Here is a 24,568-nt window from a genome sequence, read left to right on the forward strand (position 1 = left end):
ATAGCTGGAGTGGCACTGAGGAATTACAGAGCAAGAATCTCAAGCAGGTAAGGTAGCTGCAGGTGTTGGAGGTCTTTATTGAGATTATAGCACAGATACACTTCTATATTTACCTTTCCACTTTTATACGATAGTTAAAAATGCTTTGCTACAGTGCACGTATAATTTAGTAATCAAGAGAATCCAAAACTTAACTGCAGTTCAAATAAATAACCTAATGTTTAAGGTTCAAATTTAAAAAGTAAAAGGAACTGTACAATATGAAAAAATATAACAATACATAAACATTCGAATCTAAAGTTCTGTAGAAATAAAACTAATTTCCCATACATAAACAGTGCAAGAAATAAAATTCAGATAAGCTTCTGAACTGGGAATTTAAATTACTTAATTCTTAAATTATCATGCAGACATAGCATTTTAAGCCATGCTGGTTTCTATTATAGTGTTAATGGTATCCCTTTTACTTTGAAAACTGATAGCCATTAAGTTCACTGTGACAACTGCTGTCAATCCACTCTCTTCTACAGTACATTATACACAGAGGTATTCTGTTGCATTCAAAAAAGCAAAATATTTTATGTTTCTACAGAAAAAAAAAATCACCATGTTACTTTTTTCCCCCCTCCAAAACGTCAGCTTGTTGAAAACAATGTCATGTAGTAACGAGCAACATTTCCCCCTTTAGATGAAGAGAAAGAAAAGACCATCAAGATGTGGTTACCACCTGGCCGCCTTTACAGTTCAGAGTTCATTACTAAAAAAGTTCAAACTGTTGATGTTAAAAAGTCTGACCTCTGGATAAGAAGTGATGAATATAATAAATCTGAAAGGACAGTGGAATATCTTATGTGTACATGGAACTACTTCGATACTGACTGGGAGTGTTGTTCAACTTAAGTTCCTCTATAAAATTTTCATTGAGGCAAAAACCAAGGAATGCAATTAATACCAAACTGTAAACACATCATTCATGTTACTTAAGAGTGCACACTGACAATGAAAGAGTTCTTCTCAAACTTTGGCAACAAGACTACAATAGGTCACAGCAGCATGAGTTCACATGGAAGACTGAAAGCACTGCAAAAGAATATACTAAAAACACCAAGACCTCCTAGAAACCAGAAAAATCTGTGACAAGTGTCTCTCTTCAAGACACCCTCCTACTCAACTGCTGCTCTCTGAATGCCTAATTATTATTACTTGGTTTTTACAGTTCTGTAGTCTCAGGTCTCTGTGCTTTAGCTGCATAGGTTGCCTTCAGTTGCACTCTAGCCGTTGTAGGTCCAAAGCGTTACAGTTCTGTCTGCTGATGATGACAAGAAGGAAAGATCTTGTGTATGCCATCTGCATTGAATAACTTTGTCCTTGTGCTCTCCCACCACCATAAGAGGAAGCTGCTTTGTAAGGTCTCCTACAGCAGAGGAACAGACATCATCAGTTATGTCATCAATTCATGTTCTAACTCTTTACGATTTAGTAAAACTTACAGGTGCATTTCACCTTATGAAGCATACTGGACCTCTCAACACAGACAGAGAGACACACACACACACACCACACATGCAATTGAACAGTCTAGGGAAAGGTGCTAGGAAAAGTAAAGGTGTAAAATACATCTAAACTCTTCACAGTAATTATGACAAGACTTATGCTTCTGGTTTTTTTTTTCCCCAAGGGTCAATTTTTTAAATGCTGTGCAAAAGCGAAGGCCAACTCTTCAAGCAATAGCATTCAATAGGTTTTACTGCTATCAGCTCCCTACCTCTCACCAACATCATGATATTTCAAATACTTCAAATTCTATTCTTTCAAGCTAAAACATTATTGATTCCATCTCTGTAAGAAAAACAAATTGAAAATTAACCTAGAATCTTTTGTAGTATGTTACCTTGCAAGTCTGTCACCTTTATTTTCATATCATAAGATCCTGTGAGCAAGTAGTGAGCCCCTGGAGAGAAGCGCACAGAACGAACATCGCTGGCATGAGGATGATAGCTCTGGACCATTCGCCCTCCTCGAATATCATACAACATGCAACTGGAGTCCTCTTGTCCTGTAGCCAGGAGACGACCGCTAGGATCAACAGCTACTGATGCTACTGCACTTCCTACAGGAGAAAAATACAAACCATTGTACTTATGCAAATGAGAAAATGGGAATGTTATCAATGCATTAATGGGTTTGCTCAGCCCAAAGCAAAGGCTGAGGAGAGGCCACATGACAGCCGCAGCTCCTCACAGGGAGCAAAGGGGCAGTGCTGAGCTCTGCTCTCTGGGACAGCAACAGGGATGAAGGGAACAGCGTGGAGCTGCATCAGAGGAGGGTCAGCTGGTGGTCAGAGAATACTTCTGCACCAGTGGGTGGTGGGCATCAAACAGGCTGCCCAGGACAGTGGTCACGGCCCCAAGTTGTGCGAGTTCCAAGAGCGCCTAGACAATGCTCTCAAACACAGGGTTTGAGTTTGGGGTGGTCCTGTGTGGAGCCAGGATTTGAGTTTGATCTTGTGGGTGTGTTCCACTCAGGATACTCTATGGTTCTATACTGCAACACAGAATGCTAGCTTACATTTTTTTTCTTGAAACAGCTCACATGTCTTGCGTTATTCTCTAGTACTTTGAAGCATGTTTGTATTTCACAAGCCACCAACATTTCGAGTATTTATTTGTTTTTAAGGAAATAAACATAAATGACACCCCCACGGCTTTCTATTAAAGCCAAGTCTCTGTTTTTATGCAAGAATGTGCAAAGGAATGGAAGCAAATCTTACCTGTTCCATGAAACGTTGTTCCCACGACACGAACACAACTTGGCACTCTCAGATCCCAGAATCTTACAGTCTTGTCCTGGGATCCAGATGCGATCATCCAACCACTCCATGTATAAAGTGCTAAAATATGACCTGTGGAAAAGATGACCCAACGTAATTAGACGAATAATGAAACGGTACATTTCTGATGACATTTTTGCATTCAGAGATTAAATAATCCTGTAGAAAACCTGCAGGTTCTGAAACAGTATGAAGGAATACTCAGCATTTCACCATCTCTGGAACCAAGTATGCACTTCTGCCACTATGTTAACAGCCAGCATATTTAAAGAAAAAAAATGAACCAAAACCCAACAAAACAAAACCCACAAAGAAACCAACAAAGAAATTGCCAAGCAAAAAAATCCCAAACAACAACAACTATCCTTCCCCATTATCACCAGAGCAGTCTAGGGATAATTGAATTCTTGCTTAAAGGAAAACACAAAGATGACATTTCAAAAGCAGTCGTTACATGAATCTAATATGATTCTATATGAATATGAATCTATATGAATAATGAATCTAACAGACTTTTGAAGCGCAAGACGGAAGTAACAACTTACCTGTGTGACCACTTAAAGCATGCAGACCTTGCCCTCTCTGACAGTCTGTTGTATATATATTACAGTCCCCTGCTCCAGCACTTATTAAGATAGCACCACCACTTTCTGGTCCTTCCATAAAAGCAAGATCTCTGATTGTCCCATCATGCATACTGAATTCCAAATCTGGCCCTAAAATAACAAAAGCAATGATAAAAAGCAACAAAGTGAGGCATACTTTGTTTAGCACTGTCAGTGCTGCCATTTTTAAAGCAGTTACAATGACAACACAAGTTACTTCAGGCAATGGCAGTATACGATCTATGATAAATGTATACTTCCAATAGAACGTTCCATTTGAGCTCAAGTAAAACCCAGTAGTGCTATTTTCACTGGGTGTTGCAGGAGATTCCTACCATTCCTAAAGTAGTGCAAAAAAATACATGGAGATAATCTCCACAGCCAGTTCCAGGCAAGATTTACATTGAACAATTATTTCTTTTTGTAAACTGGCGAAGTAACACAGATACAAAAAGGTTTTCTCTGCCAAGAGGAAATGATAATTAAAACCCACATAGGACACGTCAGCCTGAGTTCAAAATACAACACAGCCATATTCAGAATACTGGTTGTAAGACCAAGGCAAAGTAAATACTATTTGTGTGAAAGGAATACCAGATTTCTATAGTGAAAGAGATAACGACCGAATTAGGCAAGGAAAAGGGTAACTCAAGTTGGAAATCAACTGCTGCTGGCAATTCTTACAGACCAGAGCAGGTAAGAACATTCAGCTATTTACCAATATTTGAAAACAAATTTCAGATGGCAGCACAATGCCACAGAATCTCCAAATCAAGGACAAAATGTAAGCAAGCAAAAAAAAAAAAACCACAACCACCCAAACATCCAAACTAAAACAAAACCCAAAGAAATTCCCTAAACAACACCCTCAGTGTCTATTTTCATAACAAAGAACAGTGACAATAAATAGGAAAAGGGAGAACATTCATTTACTTCCTAGAAAACTTACAGCATAACTTAAGTACATAATCAAAGTAATTTAAATAGTCTTAAGTAGTGGATGAATAATCAAGGATTACATCTTTGTACACACACACACACACACACACACCCGCTACCTGTTGCATTGCATGTTTCAGCATTAAAAGGCAGTACTTTGACATATTTATCATTAGAACCAGTAGCCAGCAACTGTCCACAGGGACTCCAGGCCACACAGTAGATCGATCCTTTATGATGCTTATTCCGTTTGAAGCGAACTACTGGTTGCTTAGGAATATTATAAGCACTGAAAAATAGCAAAAAAGAAGTGTTTTTTTGTTTCTATTTGTAAGGAAAATTATGTACTCTGTAAATAAATGAAATGGTTTCATACATGTTAACCCTGTTTGAGAAAGCAGCAGAGGAAAGTTGCTTTAAGAAACAACCTTCTCCGTTGAATGAAATTAGTAAGAAAAAAACAAAATGGCCTTTCTAGCACCTATGTATGCACCATGCATTCAAAGCAAAGAAACTACATCAGCTTTGCACACAGCAGAAGAAAAGTCAAATTTAAGTACATTCCCTGTATTTCAATTGAGGAATACCCTACGTCATTTCTCTGCTCCCCTAGCAGGAAATAGTCCAGTGCTTAAAATACAGTACTGTTGTATCCAACATCAACATTCAGTGCAGTAACATCAACAACAGAAACTCAGCAAATTTAATCACAACTGAGGAATGTGAAAAACATACTGTAGACACTTGATAAGAACAAAATAGAGGAAAAAACCTCCAACAAAACAAACATGTTCAAAATCATTTCTCTGCTGACTTGAAAATCCCATGATGGAAAGTTTTTGGCAGACTGAGCAAAGCAAAAGACCAGTTAAGAGGAACAAGTACATGTTCAAAATGAATTAAGTCTCTGCATTCCTTTGATACCCATACGCATTATGTCTCATCTGAACAGATGGATGCACTTCTCACAAGAGACCAAGGCTGCAGAGTCAAACTAATCTTTCCCAATAGTTAAAATAGTAAGCTGTGTGAGGGGACACTAACTAGCTGATAATGAATTGCCTGGCCTACTAGAAATGTCAGTGCTGTTTGCCAATCAAGGAGAGAACATCTGGGCTTCAAGCTCAGAAAGTCAGTCTGCGCTGACTATGAAACAGAATAGTGGATTTTGCTGATATATTGTCAATAAGTATTTTAGAATTCAACTTCAAAGGCTTTTTGACCAATTAACTACAAAGGCTACTTACTGACTAACCGTAAGAGGGGAGAGGATGGGTGGGAATATTCAGATGACCTACTGAACACTTGAAAAGCCTGAAGATGAATCCTAAACCGCGCATACTTGTAGCTCCTTCTGAACCTGTCAGGTTTTAGATGCCTGTGCTTCCTCTCTGCTCCAAGAAAATAACGTTATTAGAGCAGGGGCAAGATGATGATTATTGAGATGGCAATATTTACTTGTAGGAGAAAACTCCAAGGCATTATAAGCAGACACAGAGGCCCACCCACTAACGCAAAATAATACTTCTATAGTGAAAAGTAGTTCCATGGACTGTATCTGGCATATAATGGAAGAGCAAAAACTAGACCACAAACACTTCAGCAGATTATTTTGGTTTGGCAGTTCAAAACTGTAACAAAGAAGACTGCACTATTTACAACAACAAAATAAAGGAATGAAACATACTGGTATCAGTAGCTACAGGAGAAAGAAATACTATCACACAGGAAAATAAACAGTTAAAATTTTCTTACCTTGGGTCAATTACCTCTGGGTAGGCACACACTCTCAAGGTTTTAGAGTTGGAGCCAACAGCATACAAACTCCCGCTGGGATGAAAGGCAACAGCTCTGACAGCTTGTGTGTCTTCTAGAGTATTAATGCAAATGAACTGCTTTTTTGATTTGTCATCCTACGTAGAATGACAACAGTCGAATTAGGTTCTTAAAGCAAAACTAGATGTTTGAAAGTGGACTTGATTACTGAAATAATGGTTATAAGTTACTCTGAAAAATGTATTAAAAAGCAGCAGCACCAGACTAAATTCAGATTTTTGAACAACAGTGCATATTCCTGGTCAATGCATGACATTCTTCAGGGAATTCATTACTTCAGTTCGCTCCTAAGCTGACATTAGATTAACATTTCTTATCCTCCCCCCAGGACACCAACAACTATCTTTCTTAACAGCCCAACTCAGAAGCCTGGTATTACAATTTATTTCTACAAATGCACATCTAATCCAGGTGAAACTTGTAAGGGGAGCAAAGCTACCAGTTGAGCTGCTGCTCAGCACTATTTGTGCCATGTTTTAACATTTTACATCTAGACTACTGGGACAAGTGCTTGGCTCCGCTAAGATGACCAAGGGAGTGGAGCTTTCCTTGCGCAAAGAGAGACTGAGGGGGTTGGGACTGTTCTAGCAGAGAAGGACCTGAAGGAGGCTGGGGTCAGGGGATTTAATCAATGTATATTGGTATATATAATTATATGCATATATATAATTATATATGATTACATATATTATAATATATGTAACTATATATTATATTATAATCAGGTATAAAAGCTTGACAGGAGGATTAAAGAAGACAGAGCAGTGGTACCCAGCAAAGGACAACAGGCAATGGGCACAAACAGAAATACAGCAAGTTACATTTAACTATTTCTGTTGTTTTAAACCGAATACCCAGAGTGGTCAAGCATAAAAATAGGCCGCCTACAGAGGCTGCAGAGTCTTAATCCTTTTGAATACATAAAAGCCCACTGGAGCTGGCCCTGAGCAACCTACTGCCATTGAACCTTCCTTGAGCAGCTGCTGGGCACTCGTTCTTCAGAAGTCCCTTCCAGCCTCAACAGTTCTGTGACACTAAATATGACATTCAGTCATTAACAATGAGAGAATATCACACACTCAGGATGAAGCACTGAATCTTGCAAAAAAAATCACATGTTGTAAGAAACAGTAAGAAAACTCACCTCATCACCTCTTGTCCTACTTAGATTCCCTGAAGAATCATCCAACTGTGGCTGAGTGACAGCATGTTCTGATACACTGTTTTGATTTGGTTAAGAGTTGAAATGCACAGAAAAAAAAAAGAGGGAGATTCGTTGGTAAGCATTTCTGAACTAAAGCTGCAGTCTTACATTACGTTTCTAACTTTTTATCATTAAACTATTATTTTAACAAGAGGTGGTCGTTTTTTTTGGCAGCTAACTCCAGGCATCAAACAAGTCAAAAATTAAAGAAATAAAATATTTGCTTTCATGCTGTAATGCACACAACACACAAGTGGCAAAAGAGTTTCTGCTTTTGGGTTGGCATTAAATTTTAGACAAGAAATCCAGTTCCCACCCCATTTATTTTGTATTTCAGAAGTTTAGTAGAAATAAAAAATAAACAGGAATCACACACATAATATGGAATAAGAGATGAAGGGACATGAAATAAAAATTAAACATACAATAGAAGCCCTCACAAATAACCACTGTTTCTCATATGCCAAGATTTTAAAATTCATATTAATTACCTAGACAACGGGTCACAAACCATATAACGCCAATTCAAACAACAAATTTGTTTGGTAATGAGAAGTAAAAACAAAGTGCTATTCCCACAGTGCTAAGAGAAGGGAATTTTCAGTCCTAAGCAGGTATCAAATAACTTACATTTGATTCCCCTGCACAGGTGACTCTTCAGGAAAGGGTATCTGATTAGCTGATCCACGCTTTCGAGGAGTGCTTGTGTTAACACTTTGGCCATCAGTTGGCATCCTCTGAGGAACATCTGATGTAGCATTACTTGCTAGACTGGTAGATGCATTCCCTTTGCTCCCATTGCATTGCTGGCTAAGTGTTTGTACATCATTTCCAAGACTGTCCATACCTATATTTAATTCTCCTAGCTTCTGGATAGATCTAATTTTAAAAATAAAAAAAAGAAAACAAAACTAGGTTAACATGCAAACTTGCAGAGTTATGTGAGTGGTTAGAGAAAGGGAGAAGAGTAACAGATATCCCCAACCTGTTAAGAAACTGCTCAGTAAGATTCTGCTGTTGGTCAGCTCCATCTTCTTGATTTACACCTCCTTCCAGCAACATCTGCTGATATAATTGCCGTTGTTGCTCTTTCTGCTCTAAGTGCTGCTGGTAACGTAGCCTTTGTCTGTAATATTCTTGAAACTGCTCTGTTGAATCACGAAGCTTAGAAGAAATGAGAATTAAATAGTTACTTGCAGTATTTAACCTTACTACTTGCTCTCTGGTTTGCTCCTTCATTTCAGACCAGCAATACTTTCATTTTCCCTAAAACCAAATACAATTTCCTTACTGAAGAAGGAAATCACTGCCATACTGTGTTGTTAGTGTTGGAGTACTGCCTTTGTGCTTATTTCAGGACAAGACTGCTCTTGCCCATAGAACTTCCAAAGTACTAATTACCATCAAAACAAACAGGTGATCAAAAGGTGAAAACAAAAGAAAAATAACAAGCTACACTCCAAATTCCAATTCGTGTTTTCAGTATCATTTCAGTATTTTCTACTGTGCTGATACCTCTCTGCCATCAGTCTGCAGAACAGATTTATATCTCCCAGTGGTCAACATCAAAAATAAGATGTAGCACCTCTGGGCAAAACAAATACTTCAGCTTCCCTTTACACTGTCTCTTCACATTTATGTACTCTCTTTAGCTCCCCCCACTACTCCCTGCCTTCTGCACTCACTGCCTGCTGCTAGCTCCCAAGGACTTCCTGCCTTCCATACTCCCTCCCTTCGTTGCTTGCTCCAAACATCAACATCAAAGCCAGCTGAGAATAAGTTAAAAAAAAAACAGTGAAACCACACAAAGCCAAAAGTACTTCAGTCTAAGATCCTAGTATTAACTACAGTCATGTGCATTTTCAGAAAAATGAAACAATATTTTTACCACCTGAAAGAAAAAAAAAGGTAGCAGTAGAAGGCAAAAATGTTTCTCATGCTTGTTAGGTTTCCCCAAGATGAAAACTTGGAAATTAACTTTGAAAGCTTAAGAAGCATTCTAACTATTTCAAGTACGTGACCCATTTCCAAATTGCTGAGTTAGCATCCTTATAAACCACAGGCATACTCCAGCTCATACTTTTTTCGTAATTAGTACCTATTTGCTGCAATTGGATCAAATTTCTGGATCCTTTAGTCTAGGTGACCATGATATAGAACCCAACACGTAAACATGTTGTACAGATGCTCTACAGTATAAAACCTGGCTTTTAACATCAATCTTTCCAGGAATAACACAAATAAGAACTAAGGAGACTTCAAAGAATTTCTTATTCACACATGTAAACACATACAAAACCAAACATAAGGAAACTGGACTGGATATTATTTAGTTTTCTACTTGTGTATAGTAGTCCAGCCAACTTCTTCACCAACAGATTAACACCTCCTGCCTTCATTCTCTCCCATCAACTCTGCCTTGGTTTCCTGACTTTTGAGGACTGCTCTGCCATATGCCTAACTAAGCTCTTTCCTCTCTCCTTATTCCCAACCCACATAAATAACTTCACTGAAGCAAAGAGGTTACTCAGCTAAGTCCTTGAGGGGAGCCAAGTCCTCACATTCAGAGGATTTTGTTAATCCCTTCATAGCCCCATTGCCCCACTCAACCACCCGGAGCCTACACTAAACTAGCCCTGTGAAGACTGGACTGGTTTTCAGTACCATAGAGAAGACAAAAGTTTACTTAAGAAACTCAAACTGGAGTCTACAAACCAAACAAACAATGTACTTGATGTTATTTCTTCACTCAAACACTTACTATAAACATTCAGGTAAGAATACATTGTTCCTGAACTAAGAGGCAGATATTTAGGACTGTGGAAAGCAAAAAGAATGGCTAACTGTTTGATCCCTTCCTACTGAACTGCTTTTAACCTCCTCCGTATTGCCATTAGAGGATGGGGAAAAAGGGCACAAAGCTTTCAAGTTTTTGTTGTTGCTGTTTATTTAGATTATGGTTATGCTACTGGATTCTGGACAGCACAGATACACTTCATAGGGATTTAACCGACAGTCATTACTCTGTGCTCTAGACAAATTACATATGATGGCCCCTGAAACTTGACATCAACACCAAAACTGCAAGCTACCCTTTAGATCCCTGGCTGAAACACTAGAAGGATTCTTAAGGATTGTTTAATCTAACATTGCTGACTTAGAGCTCTGCAAAATTTAAGTTATATGCAATTGTTTAGCAACACTAACGTGAGAATGCATATTCACTGGGTGCACTACAGACTCAAGTGACAGCAGAACGTTCCATGATGAAGAGAAGTGTCTTATACAAGATGTAATATTGTTATTTCATTTGTTAACATCTCAAAAAAAAGCCGCCAAGACTGAAAACAACTTATTGTCATGCATGAAGTTCTCAGCACAAAAAGCAAATTATGAACGTAACAGAACACAGCTCCAAAGGCTTCATTGTTTTTCAATAAACAGCCAGTACCTCATTTTTCTCTTGTTTGGCCGATCCCTGACTCTGCGCTCCGGTGACTTGCTCATTTTCTGGAGCTACACTCTGGGACAACGTCTCGCTGCCAATGGGATGCTGTGGCTCCACAGGAGTATCACTTCTCGCATAACATGAAAAAGATGAGAAAGGATATGAGAAGAAAGTCCCCTGGTAAGAAGAGAGAAGTAACATGCTAGAGTAAAAGCTATAGGAGTTAAGCTACCTACGAACTCCAGCTATGAAGAGGATGCTAAAACCGAATATTAAACCGGATCATTCAGAAATGGAAATAACTCTTTTCAGGATAAACATTGAGATCATTTATTAAAATACACGTTAGTGTAAGAAAATAAAAACACTGGTGTAAGACAAAAAACAAACAAACAAACAAAAAAACCAACAACTGTGGCCAGAATTGAACTCCACAGCTTTAAAGGTTTCCTCTGCTGGCCAGAGCACCCAAGCACAGGCCTGGTTACCTTCACGTCCTTTGGCAGCTGTTTCCTAGCATGTATAAACATTCCAGAAAAGAGCAGAACTTCAAGAAAAGAGCAGATCAAAGTAAAGGCCAAGCAAAGACTTGAGCTTTTAACGGACATGTACTTTCTCCTTGTTACCAAATCTGTTCTCTCACAATGTAGAAGACAGAAGTTTTGATACATGCATTAGTTCTTAATATAGAAGCCTATTTTGCAGTCTGCACTGCATTAAAACAAGGTTATTACAGAATTTGTTGCTATCATAACCTTAGTACCTTGAAACACAATGTGAATCTGAATACAATATAGAGCCAGCAACTCCATCAGGCCTCATCACATTTAGTTTGGAAAATAGTAGGTGAATATTTATGCCATGCTAGTATTGTAGAAATTTACATGATAGAGGAGTGTGACAATGCCAGCATTCATTTCCCCTGCCTTCATTAGAGCTTTCAGCTGAATACAGAACTCTCAAGTATATTTAGTTATTTGCAGTATCATGACCAAAGTTTATAGACACTGAGAATGGAATGGAATAACAAAGATGGAGTTACAACTACCTCACAAACAGCATATATTTATCAGGGTGGAAAAAATTCAAAATATTGAACAACCTCTATTAAATAATCAGAACACAAATCTGTATTTATGCTACAACTTCAAGTTTCTGTACATCTAAACTTCAAGAAAATACAGCTTCAACCCAAAAGGCTCACAACCAAACATGAAAATCTGACTTGAATCATAAATGCATGAGGAATAAAAACCCTTGTCCACAGAGTTTTACTTACCTTGATTGTTTAATGGCTGGCTAAGTTTCAACATAACAACTACATCCAGAAATATGACGCATGTAATTTTAGCCAAAGTAAAAACCTGCAGCTGCACTTACCGCTCAGGTGACTCCTCAAAAATACTGTGACACTCAGTGTTCTCCAGCATAAGACTTCGGCTGAGATTCTGTACTCCTGGGTAATGGAAATTAGCAAAGGAGTGCGACATGGGGGAAGTTTTGGTCCCGAGGTCTGTGATGCGCTTCTCATGATTCGTTAACCCGCAGGACAGCCCATCTAAGGCAGGGTTTAAGGAGCGGGTCATGTAAGCATCAGCTGACTGAGGCCGTCTCATCGGGGACGATGGGTATGGAGAAAGTTTGCTGATAAGAGGTGTCAAAAGATCAGCATATGCAGCTTTTGTAGGCTTGAGGAGTTTATCAACATGAATATTAAGCATCTTTTGTTCAAAAGCACAAGAAAAAACAGTAGCTGGCAGGTTCTGCAGCCACGATAATAAGCTAAGGTCCAAATCATCACACCCATTACCACATAAGAGATCAATGCCCAGCAATACTTCGCTTTCTGTAATTTCTTCTCCTGTTGCTTTACTCTGACAGAATTCCACACAACATTCATAAAGCAATCCTTTCATCACAAGCTGAAATAAACGATTGTTACTTGCTTTGAAACCAGCCTCACTCAGTTTCCTATCAGCAGGAATAAACTCTGCCACCATGACACAAGCTTCTTCAAAGCAGTGCACCCGGGCCGTGCTGGGATTCCAGTCTTTGAATTCTGCATGGTTGGTCAAGCGAGGCAACGTGAGCAGCAAGCAGAGTTTGCTGTAGTCTTCCTTAGAGGGGCAATATTCTTCCAATGCATGTAGGCACTGCACAGCCTCTCGCATGGTGAATTCCAGCTACAGAAACATTCAAAACAACAGAGTAGCTCATAGTACATATGCTTCTATAGTTAGTAGAACATGCAATAGCAGAATTTTTCCACTAGCATTCCTTTATTAGTATTACTGTTTCTATTTTAGCGAAATAGCATACAGTATTAAATCCAAAACTGCTGATGCAAATGTATTTACAGAGTCAAATTCCTGGATGTTTAGACTTGTCGAAATCTGTACCTTCTGCCCCATTCCTGGACTTATTTTCTACAGATCTATGGAACTTCCATTTTGCAGGCTTAAAACTTCATACCTGCAGCTAAACAGCTTCAATTCTATTGTAGTACAGAAGGTTTTTCACATTCTCAGGGCCAACTCTAAAATATATTTCTTTTTCCCCTCTAAGTCTACAGAAAGCTATCAGCATAAATTATAAGAAGTGGCATATTTCTCTACTTCCCAGTTATTAGCAAATTTAATTTGTCTTTTATATTAAGGTTTTCTGTTTTCCAATCATGAAGACATTAAAAGAAATTTAAAGAAGTTAACCTCTACAGATAACACCCCCATGTGAATACATGGCTTTTAGCAGAAAGCTTGCTGAAACTAAAAGTCAGAAAAACACATTAAATACACTTCATATCTTTAAATTAAAAGATTCCTAATATATATATATATATATATATATATATTTATCTATATATAAATAAAATCCTACCCCTGTTCCCTAGCACATTCTCAATGTAAGAGCCTTTCACCCACTAATGCTTACACATTCAAGTTAATTCAGTTCTCAAAACAAAAATCAGTTGCCTTACAACTACAGGAATCCTTCATTTTTTTTCCATTTGATAACCTTGTGTTAGAAAATTACTACTCCTGTATTGCTAACACACATGAGATACTCTGATTAAGCCCACAGTTGGCACGCCTTCTCTGTCACTTTAATTTGCCATTCATGTCTCCATATTGAAAATCTAAGTTAACGTCTCCTTCTGTCTGCATATTTAACCCAAATCAATCCTTTGTGACTACATCTGTTGCCATCAAAGAAACAACAGCATCTTTTCTCTCTAAAAGCAACAGAAAAGAAGGTTAAGGTCAATTTCATCTCTCATTTGGACCTAACTCTGACAACAAATTTCCCTGATTTCCCAGCTTGCTTCAGAGCACTCCTGAAAAAGAGCACGGTTCTTTAGCATAATGGCTTTAAGTAAATGTCAAGATCGGGACCACAAACATGGCATATGGTATCTCATCTATACTGCCATGTTTCAAGCAACCCTCATATATTAAATGCTATTTGAGACCTGTGGATCACATTCGCTTCCAGAAGGACACCAGTTAGTTTATCCATTATTTATGAAACCATTTGTTAATAGATAGAATTTGGGTATTCAGTCTGGGAGCATTTGTTTTTCTTTTAATTACACCATGTGAGTACGTTTTCTGCCAATAAAAAATTCCCCAAACAAACACAGATCTTACATGCTGAGGCTCGTCTTCTGCTGACATTGCATTGTTTACACATAAGGCTTCCAAAAACTTCTGCTTCATAATTATGTAACGAAATCTGCAGGCAAGTAGTGAAATATTATTCATCTTGATCCAGAAGTTCAATATTCTTTTAGAGATCAGCAATGCATTTCACAGCTATTTCTTCCATTAGGGATAAAAATGACTGCATTAAGAAACTCTAATCAAAGTTTAACAAAGTGCTAACCACAACATTTTTAGCAGGACATGTTTTACTTCAATTACTGCTTTCAAAAATAACACAGCAAAAATATTTGAAGGGTCATAAGGGGATAAAAAAAAAAAGGATAGCAAGCATACTTGTTTCTTAAATAGAAATACCTCCAAATGTCAAAGAACAGCTCAACATGCAGCAGTGCACTCCTGAGATGTAAAACAACTGAAAGCCCACTACACCTTGCGTACACATGGATTTGCACTTCAAGTGTAAATAACACACCCACATGCAATTAGGAACTATATACAGGACACACACACACAAAAACAGTTCAAAACTTAAACCTACTGTTTCCATAAGGAAGGTTTAATTTCTCGTATTTTCCACAACCACTCCTAAGACCAATATAACTCATACACAGAGACAGAGACATATATTCTACTCTACCTTTTCTTGTCAAATTTTTCCATACATTCGAGAGGCTGAATAAATTGAAGAACCTCATCCCACTGACCATCAAGAATCAACTGCCTAATAAGAGAGAAACAACAACACTGCTTACATTTCACCAGATAAGCACGTTTCTTCTTTCTAAGCAACCAGCTTCATGCTATACACTTAAATGACAGCTGGATAGTTAAACATAAAACAGGTGATCAATCTGCTTGGAAAAGTTAATGCTTTGCACATATGTTAACATGACTGATACAGTAAAACACAAATCTCAGTATTGTGCAAAAAATAATTTCATGCAGGTACAAATACTGATGCTTTTAAAGACATATCAATAAGGATGAAATGGTCCTGTGTTTCCTGCTTTACATGTAATTCTTACAAAGAATTCTTCAAGCAATAAATTTTAATTGTATACATTTACTCAAGGAAAACATTCTGCTGACTTGGACTTAGAAATAATTTAATTTTAACTGTATAAACACTGTTGGACCTATTTCTATACAAAGAGGTACAGAGCACCTATATTAAGAATATAAAGGCAACAGCTTGGAAACAACAGTGGCGGTGAATAGTGTGCTATGCTGCTCAGGTGGATTACTTCAACTCCTAATGCACACCGTACACCGTAAGAGGTCCAGTTCTAGAAGGAAAGGCTGCATTCCTCATTAGATGCATAGACTGAATTAAGAATGAAACAAACAAGTATTACTACCAACTTCAATCTCCTTAGTACTTCTTTCATTTTATTCCAGTACCAGTAATCTTACTGAAAGAGAAGTTATATGGGAAAAATCTGTTCAGTATTTATTTACATATTAAGAATAACCAGATAAATTATTTCCTCATGCTTGCACGAAGTTATTAAATACCTTTCACATGATATTTCATGTCATAGGAGACTGCAATGCTGAAGAACTACAGTGCATCTACAGTAACTGCTTGTAATAATTCAGAGGAGAGTATAACTAATGGTAAATGACACAAACTTCCATGCTTCATGACCTCATCCCAGATCTTAGTACTGGTAGACTGTAAGAATATTTTATTTGTATTAATCAAAGACATGCTCATTTCCACATGACATAGTAAGCAGATAACAACAGATCACTGCTGCTAGAGGATATTGCTCTCCCATCTCCTGCTCAGGTTCTCTGCCCAACTTAGCCCTTGCTGACACTGACATGTGTTAAGACTCCTTCTCACTTGAAATTCATTAGGATGCCAGAAAAATAACTAAGTCAAAATGAATGAACACGTGAATAAACAAGAAAACAAACAAACAAACCTAACTCTAAAGCCTATGTGGATGCTTAGTCATTTACATTAGGTGGTTCATAGAAGGAATTGGTTAACTTCAGAGCTGAAACACAGAACAAGGCTGGACCACACAGGTGGGATGAGGAAGCAGAAGAAGACGAGAACTCCTGTTTAGTGTCACAGAGCTGCCCGTGGAATCACAGTCCAACAGTATGCTTTCACACGCATGGTACTGAAGCAGTGGAGAAAGGCCTACCTTAAGAACAGCATGTCATCTGAAAACAGGCCATTAATGACCCCGCTTTCTTTCTCAAGCGCCAGCATACTGATATGAAGCTTCCTTGAGTTCAGAAAATCTAGTATCAGTTTAATTATTTCAGCTTCTTTAACATTCACTGTTTCTTCAGCCGTCATGATGGCAGCCTGAAAGCAAAGAGAGAATTCCAACGATGATCAATATCTTACTTGATGTTTGCTTAACAAAGTTGACTACTACGATTTCTTCCATAGTTTTACAGGACAGAATACTGCAGCATTACAAAAACAAAAAGCCACTTCCAAGGTTTGTTTATTCAAGACGTTGATAATAAAGCCTCAAGTAAGACTAACACCACAGCTTTACATTTCTTCTCTATGAATACATAGGGTCCAGAGAAACCAGTCTACCAAGAACCAACCCTACTGCAGTAGAAGCACTGTATGTGAAACTGCTCTTCACTTTTTTGCCTTTCAGGAAAGTTCAAAGAGCATAAGAATCTACCAGCTATTCTGTCACTACCTGGACATCTTACATATAAACTTAAAACCAGATTTGTTAAAAACATGTACAAAAAGTAAAGCACATTAAAAAGCATAGCGAGTTCACACCTCAGCCACCCCCCCCTTTTTTTTTTTTAAGCTGCAAATGGAGACTAAACCAAAGCTTTCTTTTATTCCTCTGTAAGGACACCTATTTCCGTCTGTGTACTTCATGAACAATACAACCCTGCAAATACAAGACAGCCCCACTGAGTCGCTGACTGCCGGAGCCCCCCATCCATCCACCTGCCTCCAGCTGGCAGCTCCCAGCCCCTCCTCAGCACCATTCCCTTCTGCCACTGGGGCAGCTCTGCCACGGGCTTGTGCCTGGGAGCAGCTATGGGTGTGAGGAGCTCCCCAGCCACCTCCTGGCACCACAGAAGGGCCAGGCACCGACTCAGCGCTTGCCTGCTCACACGTGGAACCAGCACAACACACCTTCTGGCAGGAGCAAAGCTGTAAAATGACTTAATTGGATTACGAGAGCATACAAAAACAAGAAGCCGGTATCAGTGACGGGCCCCCAGCAGGAAGCCATATCCCCAGAAATGAGCAAAGGGGAATGAAAGTGATCGAAAAAATGAGTGGATGTTAACACACAGAGCAAGGTGTCCACAGTAAGAAGTCACAGACACCCCAATTACTCCCCAGAGATGAGAAGACACAAATACTCCAGTGAAACTGTTCATTATAAACCAATGCTACTAAACTTAAAGGAACACACACTCACACACACAAAAAAAAGGCATAAAGAAAAAGTTTTCTTCTCCATTTTCCTTACAATCACATGGCAACTTTTTTCCAATGAGGTTTTTGCCAGACCGTCTGACTGGGAGCATATCTGAGGTAGCAGCACAGTCTATTTGGAACACCAGAGACCCGGCTGTGCCAGACACAGCGGCCTCCCTTCGTACCGGTTCAGCTCTCACTGGAGCCCCTCCAGCCAGCAGCAACTCAGATGGGCTCCGGGCAGACACACCCAGACACTGTGCACCCACTGCTGGCTCTAAAGTCAAGGGAAACAAGTAAGACCTGGCTTGTAGAACACATTTCTGCAGGAAAGGAAACAGACAGACAGCACACAAACCCAGAGCCAGCACTTCTGGCAAAATGCTCTTTCCTCACATTTTAGCACCATTTAAGTTTCCCCTTTTGGCAACCAGGTCAGGAATTTTGGTCCCAGAGAAAAATTCAACTCCATCCTCACAGACTGGAAATGAACACAAATTTAACTCAGAGTTTAGTATTAACATCTTCATTCCCAGCCTCACCTAATGCATTTGCATTTCGCTTTTACTTTGCTTTATTGCATTGGCGGTTACATGAAACAACTCACACAGCCTCCTTGGCAAACAACCAAGTGAAGCCGAGGCAAATCTGTATGGAGCCTCAACGTCAGGAAGCCACCAGCACAGTTCGGGCTAATGCTCCCTTTGAAGCAAGGAACATCCACACCCCAGCTTTCTTTGCTGCTGGATGCATTGGAGTCCGTCCTAAATAGGAAGTCACCCCACAGACCTTCAAGATTACCTTTAATTATTTTTGTGTGCTGTTAACAGAAGAGCAATCATAACATTCAGTACTCTGAGCGGCAATTCATGGAATCATTAAGACTGGAAAAGACCTCTAAGATAACCAAGTCAAACCATGAAGGCATCACCAACACGTCTGCTAAACCACGTCCCGCAGTGCCACATGGCCACAGTTCTCCAGCACCTCCAGAGCTCCTGCAGCTGCCACAGGATCAGCGCTTAGCTCACCATGGGCTCCTTCTTCAGCACCTGCAACAGTTAGCTTCTGTTTTCTGTATGGCTTCAACAGGACCAGCTCGTTCTGAATGCAGAACCTTTGCCAGGTTCTAAAACTTGAGTTCTTTTTCTTCGCTTATATTCTCTGCATGAATTGGAAAAAGGATGATCCGCACCCTCCCATTTCACATGGAATGAATAATAGCACCTTTGGCAGCCTGCTAAGACAAGTTAAATAAGTAGTTTGCATGCTGATCCTCAGAAGACAGTTTGCAACATACCAGTAAGCTCATAAGTCAGCAAAATGATGAGAACACTGCACATTCAGTGTCAGCACAGCATTGCTATTGGACAAGCAGATAGAAAAGAATGGTAAGCCTCCTGAAGAAAGTTCTTCATAGGAAGTTTTAGACTGATGAGCCCCGACCTCCCTGCATTACACTGTCACACCATCATGACATCGCAGCTATAGATAGGCTTACACATGGCACTGGGAAGTCAGTCTGTTTTTCTAACAATCAATGTGCATGTAATAATAAAAATACATAAACAACAAACAAGGGAAGCTCAAGATAAGAGCTCAAGCTGCATCTCTGGCCCATCCCATCACACTGCCAGCACATATGGCACACAGCGTCACAATCTGATCAGCTCCAGCACTAATACTCAAGAACAACCAAAGCACAGAGTTAACCTGAGATATAAATGATGATAAAGGAGAATTAAAGCTTAAAATCTCAGGTGTCCTCCACTGACAGTGGACTTTTTTTTCTTACCCCGTCCTTTCACAGCAGCCCATTCCAACATCTGTCCTCCTTCCGAGGCCCCAGAACCATCCCCTAATTAAATCCAAACCAAGAAAAACCAAAAAACCCAACCAACTTCCCTGCCGCTCAGCTGACACACCTCTTCTTTGCTTCCAATGCACTGGATGCCCTTTAAACGAGCTCTTTGGAACATAAGCTATCTACTTCTATATACTTCCTAGGGAGAGCTTTCATTCTAGTTCTGCTCTTACATGCTCTAAGAGCAAACCAACCGCACGACCCACCACATGGCATTACAAGCGTGTTGTTTTTTAAGGCACATAAACAGGTATGGAAGCACACTATGTCAGGAGAAGGCTTGTACACTAGAAAATGATTTTGGGATAGCCTCTAAGTTACCCTTCTTAGGAGAAATACAATCGCATCTGCATTCACATGACAGTTACAGCAAGGTCCGATGTTGTGGAATACAAATGAGTTGCGAAACTCCCAACCAAGCATTATTCCTTTGTCTTCATCCCTCCCAAACAGGCCAGCGGCACACAACATGCCCTCACAGAACCAGGCTGGGAGTTCCAGTACTTCTTCCTCGCATCTCTGGGCAGTTCAGTCCCTCACAGTCACACTGATAGAGCCCGGAGATGCGTTTCAACACAGACATGGCACTCAACCACAGGTCCCAGTTCACCGACCTCAGCGACAGCCTCAGCATCTCGGTGAGCTATCTCACAGCAAAACCAGCACGAAAAAGCACTACGTACCTCAGCAGCGGGCAGCTCCTCCCCAGTAGCCGCCCGCGGCCGCAGCGGACTCGGTAAGCGCTGACCCCCCGCCCGCACCGCTGTGCCCTCCCGGCCGCCCCAGCGCCGCCCGCGGGGATCGCGGCACACACGGGGCGTTCCCGGGAGAGGCGCACGGAGCGCACAGCACAGCGCAGTGCCGGTACCGGGGGGCGGCGTTCGGCCACGCAGTGCTTCCACGCCAAAACACAACGGAGAACGCGAAGGGGTTATAGAATACGCGAATGCGTTTTGCCTACAGCGCACCTGCTCCGAGATCGCCTTTATTCGTCCGCACACGCGCCGCCAGGCGGACGCCCCTCAGCCGGCGGGGCACCGGCACGCCGCCCCGTCACGCAGCGCGGGGCCGGGGAGGGCGCTCTCCGAACGGCGGCCCAGGGCAGAGGCACGCGGGCAGAACCGCAGAGCGGCCCCGGAGCTCCCCGCGACTCCCACCGGGCCGGGCCCGCGCCGCCAAGCTGACAGGGGCCGCCCGCACCCGGCCGAGCCGCCCGCCCCGCGGTGCGGCAACAAAGGGACGGCGGCAAGCGGGCGGCGCCGCGCCGAGACGATGCTCCTCCGCGTGAGGGAGGCGCGGCGGGCACCGCGCAGCGCGGCACGGCCGTACGGCGGGAACGGACCGCGGGGGCGGCCGGCCCGCACCCACCCGCTCTCGCGGACCGCCGGGCAGCGGCCATCCCACAGCGCAGCCCCGACGAGAAAGCCCGGCCCGGCTGGACTCCTCCGCCGCGCGGCCCCCACCCTCCGTCCCGCCCGCGCTCACCTGGGGCCCGGCGGCCCGTCCGCGCGCCGGCTGCGGGGCGTGAGGAGAAGATGGCGGCAGGCCTCGCTGCGGGGCGGGCCCGGGGCCGCGCTCGGTCGGCCGGGGTCTCGCTGTCGCTCGGCGCTGCGACCGTCGCCCTCCCTCTCGTCCGCCGCCCGGCCCCCAGGACCCTCCCCGCGCCGGGGCGGGGTGCCCGTTCGCCGCCTGAGTGCAAGCGAGAAAGGACGGCCCGGCTGGGCGTCGCCGCGGGGGCGGGGAGCGGCCGGTGGCGGCGGGGCGGGGCCGCGCTTTGTTAGCGGCGGGGCGAGCACCCTCCCGCCCACGGGCCGCAGCGGGTGGCGGCGGTGCCCGGACGAGCGCCGAGGGAACCGCGGACGGGGCGGGGTCGGGCGGCGGAGCTGCGGCGGCTGCAGCTGCCGGGCCGGCAAGTGCGGGCTCGTCGACGTTCCCCGCCCAGCGCGGCGGCTCCAGGCGCGTCCCTGCGAGCGGCCTGCCCCGAGGCCTGCCCTTGGCTCGCGGCGCCTCTGAGGGCGGCGGGAACCGCCTCGGCTTCTCTGAGGAGGTCGTGTGGCGCGCGCGGCCGAGCGCCCATCTGAGGGACGGCGCCGAGCGGCGGGAACGGGGCTGCGCGCCGCTGTCACTGCTCGTCTCCACAGCCTGGTGCCAGCTCCGTCCAGGGCCGCATTGGTGGAAAAATGTGTATTTTTCACGAAACATCAGATGTATAAATGCTGTATATGAGATACAGAGATGCATTTTCATATGTTTTGACATTCGGTTAAATTTAATGCATCTTTGTAATTCTCAGAAGACAGCCGCTAAGAGTGATGTGAACGCTGAACATGTTTTCTGTGTTCAGACACTGAAGGGAGATGACATTCAGCAAACCGTGTTACAGTGCCAGTGCTCCGCATGGACAAAACTCCGGTATGTACACAGCACTGCATGGGCAAGCCCTGTGGAAATGGAGGATGACAGCATTCTAACAGAGGAAGTGGCAGAGACCCGATTCGGTTTTAATTACGTGTGTGATGCGTGACAGGTTGCCAGGGAACAGTCTGGATTCTCTCACATTGATGGCTAAAAATGCTAAGGAGCGCAGTGCATTGATTCAGCTTGCAAATTGTTTTGTTAAGAATCAGCCGATAGGCAGCTGGGAAACGTTCTGATAATATTGTTCTCTTTCTTCTTTCTGCAAGGAATGCGCAGAGGTGTCCTGCAGTCGGGCCCGTGAGAAGCAATTTGGGCACGGTGCCACCTGGCTGAGCAGCAGTGACTCCGCAGCAGACGAGCCAGGACTGGAAGCTGCCGGCTCCTTCTGCAGCACCCAGGTCCCAACTGCACATCCTGGGAAGCTGGCTGGGTTCTCTAGCTAAAACACTGACCCCTTCCTCCTGCTGCAAAGGCTATCGCTTCTTGCTTGATTACATCCAGAGGCAAAAGATTAATAGAAGATGTCATTATAGAAATGGAACTGTTTTCTAATAGAAGTGAGGAGAATAGCAACAGTAGAAAGTGAGGAAAGGTAAGATGACGTGAAAACATTTGCAGAATGTACATTTGGATTAAAAACCATTTTAAGCTTTAAGCTAACAAAGCGATAGCCGAGCACATTTTGAAATTGAATCTCAATTTCACAATGGCTTCACTGTGGTTTACCAACATCTTGCGCAGTAGCTGTTTTCAGGGGAGATCTGGAGATCAAATCTGTGAGACTCCACCTCTGGAGGGCAAGAGTTCCCATCCCAGGTTAGAGACTCCAAAGGAAGAATACATTCTGAAATTAAAACTACTCTGTTTCCTGCTGAGAATATAGGGCTCTTCCCAGAGAAGCAGTAAATTCCTACAGTCTTGAAAGAGATTTCCTGAACCAAGGATCTGCCCTCAGGGAGAGGGATCAACCATTAGCATTACTTGATGGGCCTGCTTGAGAGGGTAATGATTCTCAAATACCTGGAAGGGACACGTAGTAGCATCCTATTGGAAAAAGGGAGATAGAAGCCCCTGTTCTTTGGTTGTTCAAAATTTGGCACAGAAGGATATCTTTGGAGCAGCCTCAGCTTGCTTTGAACTCCCTTAGTCATTATGGCACAGGAAGGTGACTCCATGAATAGCAAAGCTGTTGGGTGTTGGTTTTAGAGAGCTTGAAAATCAGGATTAGCAGAGCAGTTCTGCACTGGCTCGTGACAAGGCAAGGCACTGCAGCCTGTTTCGCACTGCCTTAGAGGAAAAATAAGAAAAGAAGGGACTGTTTGATAGATACTGCAGGTGGCCACGGACCATATCAACAGGGCTATTGGAACGCTGACCTTGCACATTATCTGCCACTGGCATTCAGCAGTTTGTGCAAAGCATCTTTATGCTTTTTAGAGATTGTAACAGACCCATTCAAATCTTCTCCTATTATTTTCACATTCAAGCAAGTTTTAATGTATATGTGCATTTAGCTCTGCATTTGTATGTTTCCATCTGTTTGTAACACTGTGCAGGGAATGGACTGAGCTGGCGGAAAAATAAGCAGTTTTTGGGGAAAGGAGGCAAGACTATTCCTTTTCATGTAAACCAGTTTTCAATTCACCGCTAGAAGTGCTGCTATTGGATTTCCTGTCTTATCAAAGCTGCCCTCGGAGTAGATCTGCAAGTTAGACATGCTTTATTTATGTCAGTTAGCACAATTCAGTTTGTCTGTTTGTGTTGCAGGGATGTCATGTCCCATTTCTGCACAACTCCTTGCTCTGCAGTCCAGCACAACACACATAGAAAGGTAAGACTTAGGATGGAAAAAAAAACTTTCATTTATGTATCTGGAAGGGAGTGTTTTTTTTTTTTTAAAGAGAATTTCTCTTCAGCATTACAATACTAACAAACAACTTAATCCACACAACAAGGCCTTGTTTACTAGCTGTCCTGATCATCTCGCTCAAGCCAAGATCTTGAAAACTTGCCCTTTTGAAGCAATCCCATTACACTGAGCAGTAAGTTTCTATGTGTTTTTTTTTTTTAAACAGAACTAACTGGACTACAGGGTTGTATCAGTTGACTTGAAATTGTGAAACTCACCTCTGAAGAGAACAGGATAACCATATAGACTGCAAGAAGGTAACAAGAAGCCTAATTACTCATTAGCCTGGTTCAAATAACATTTAAAAGCTAAATTATATCTGAAAGACAGCAATACAAAAAGGAGAAAAAAATTTGCACACTTCCTAACAATTCCACATTGCTGAAATACCAAATGAAGAGAACGATTAAGCATGGATGTGAA

General features: G+C 42.1%; 1 protein-coding gene and 1 long non-coding RNA gene across 6 annotated transcripts in view; one reads left to right on the forward strand and one right to left on the reverse strand.

The window, feature by feature from the left end:
• Positions 1-48: 48 nt before the first annotated feature.
• On the reverse strand, positions 49-21,449 carry WDR47 (WD repeat domain 47). 2 transcript variants are annotated; one of them, XM_004943108.5, is made up of 15 exons: positions 21,304-21,449; positions 16,684-16,850; positions 15,162-15,245; positions 14,510-14,594; positions 12,243-13,045; positions 10,866-10,989; positions 8,400-8,578; positions 8,045-8,293; positions 7,355-7,430; positions 6,130-6,287; positions 4,494-4,663; positions 3,376-3,546; positions 2,771-2,902; positions 1,892-2,110; positions 49-1,414 (listed from the first exon to the last, which is right to left on the reverse strand). In XM_004943108.5, exons 2-15 carry the CDS (start codon positions 16,839-16,841, stop codon positions 1,272-1,274), a joined length of 2,751 nt encoding a protein of 916 aa, XP_004943165.3. In that variant the 5' UTR covers positions 16,842-16,850; positions 21,304-21,449; the 3' UTR covers positions 49-1,271. The 2 variants fall into 2 exon arrangements, with proteins under 2 accessions (XP_004943165.3, XP_040560739.1); XM_040704805.2 differs by lacking the exon at positions 21,304-21,449 and adding an exon at positions 20,787-20,997.
• A 230-nt stretch (positions 21,450-21,679) lies between these two features.
• Positions 21,680-24,568, forward strand: part of LOC107053916 — a 48,346-nt gene continuing 45,457 nt past the window's right edge. For all 4 annotated transcript variants that reach the window (XR_006939961.1, XR_006939958.1, XR_006939960.1 and 1 more), the window contains exons 1-4: positions 21,680-22,230; positions 22,503-22,828; positions 24,004-24,067; positions 24,312-24,402. This is a non-coding gene — a long non-coding RNA (uncharacterized LOC107053916). The remainder of the gene's footprint in view (positions 22,231-22,502; positions 22,829-24,003; positions 24,068-24,311; positions 24,403-24,568) is intronic.

The sequence above is a fragment of the Gallus gallus genome, chromosome 8 (assembly GCF_016699485.2).
Source record: "Gallus gallus isolate bGalGal1 chromosome 8, bGalGal1.mat.broiler.GRCg7b, whole genome shotgun sequence".
NCBI classification, from domain to species: domain Eukaryota; kingdom Metazoa; phylum Chordata; class Aves; order Galliformes; family Phasianidae; genus Gallus; species Gallus gallus.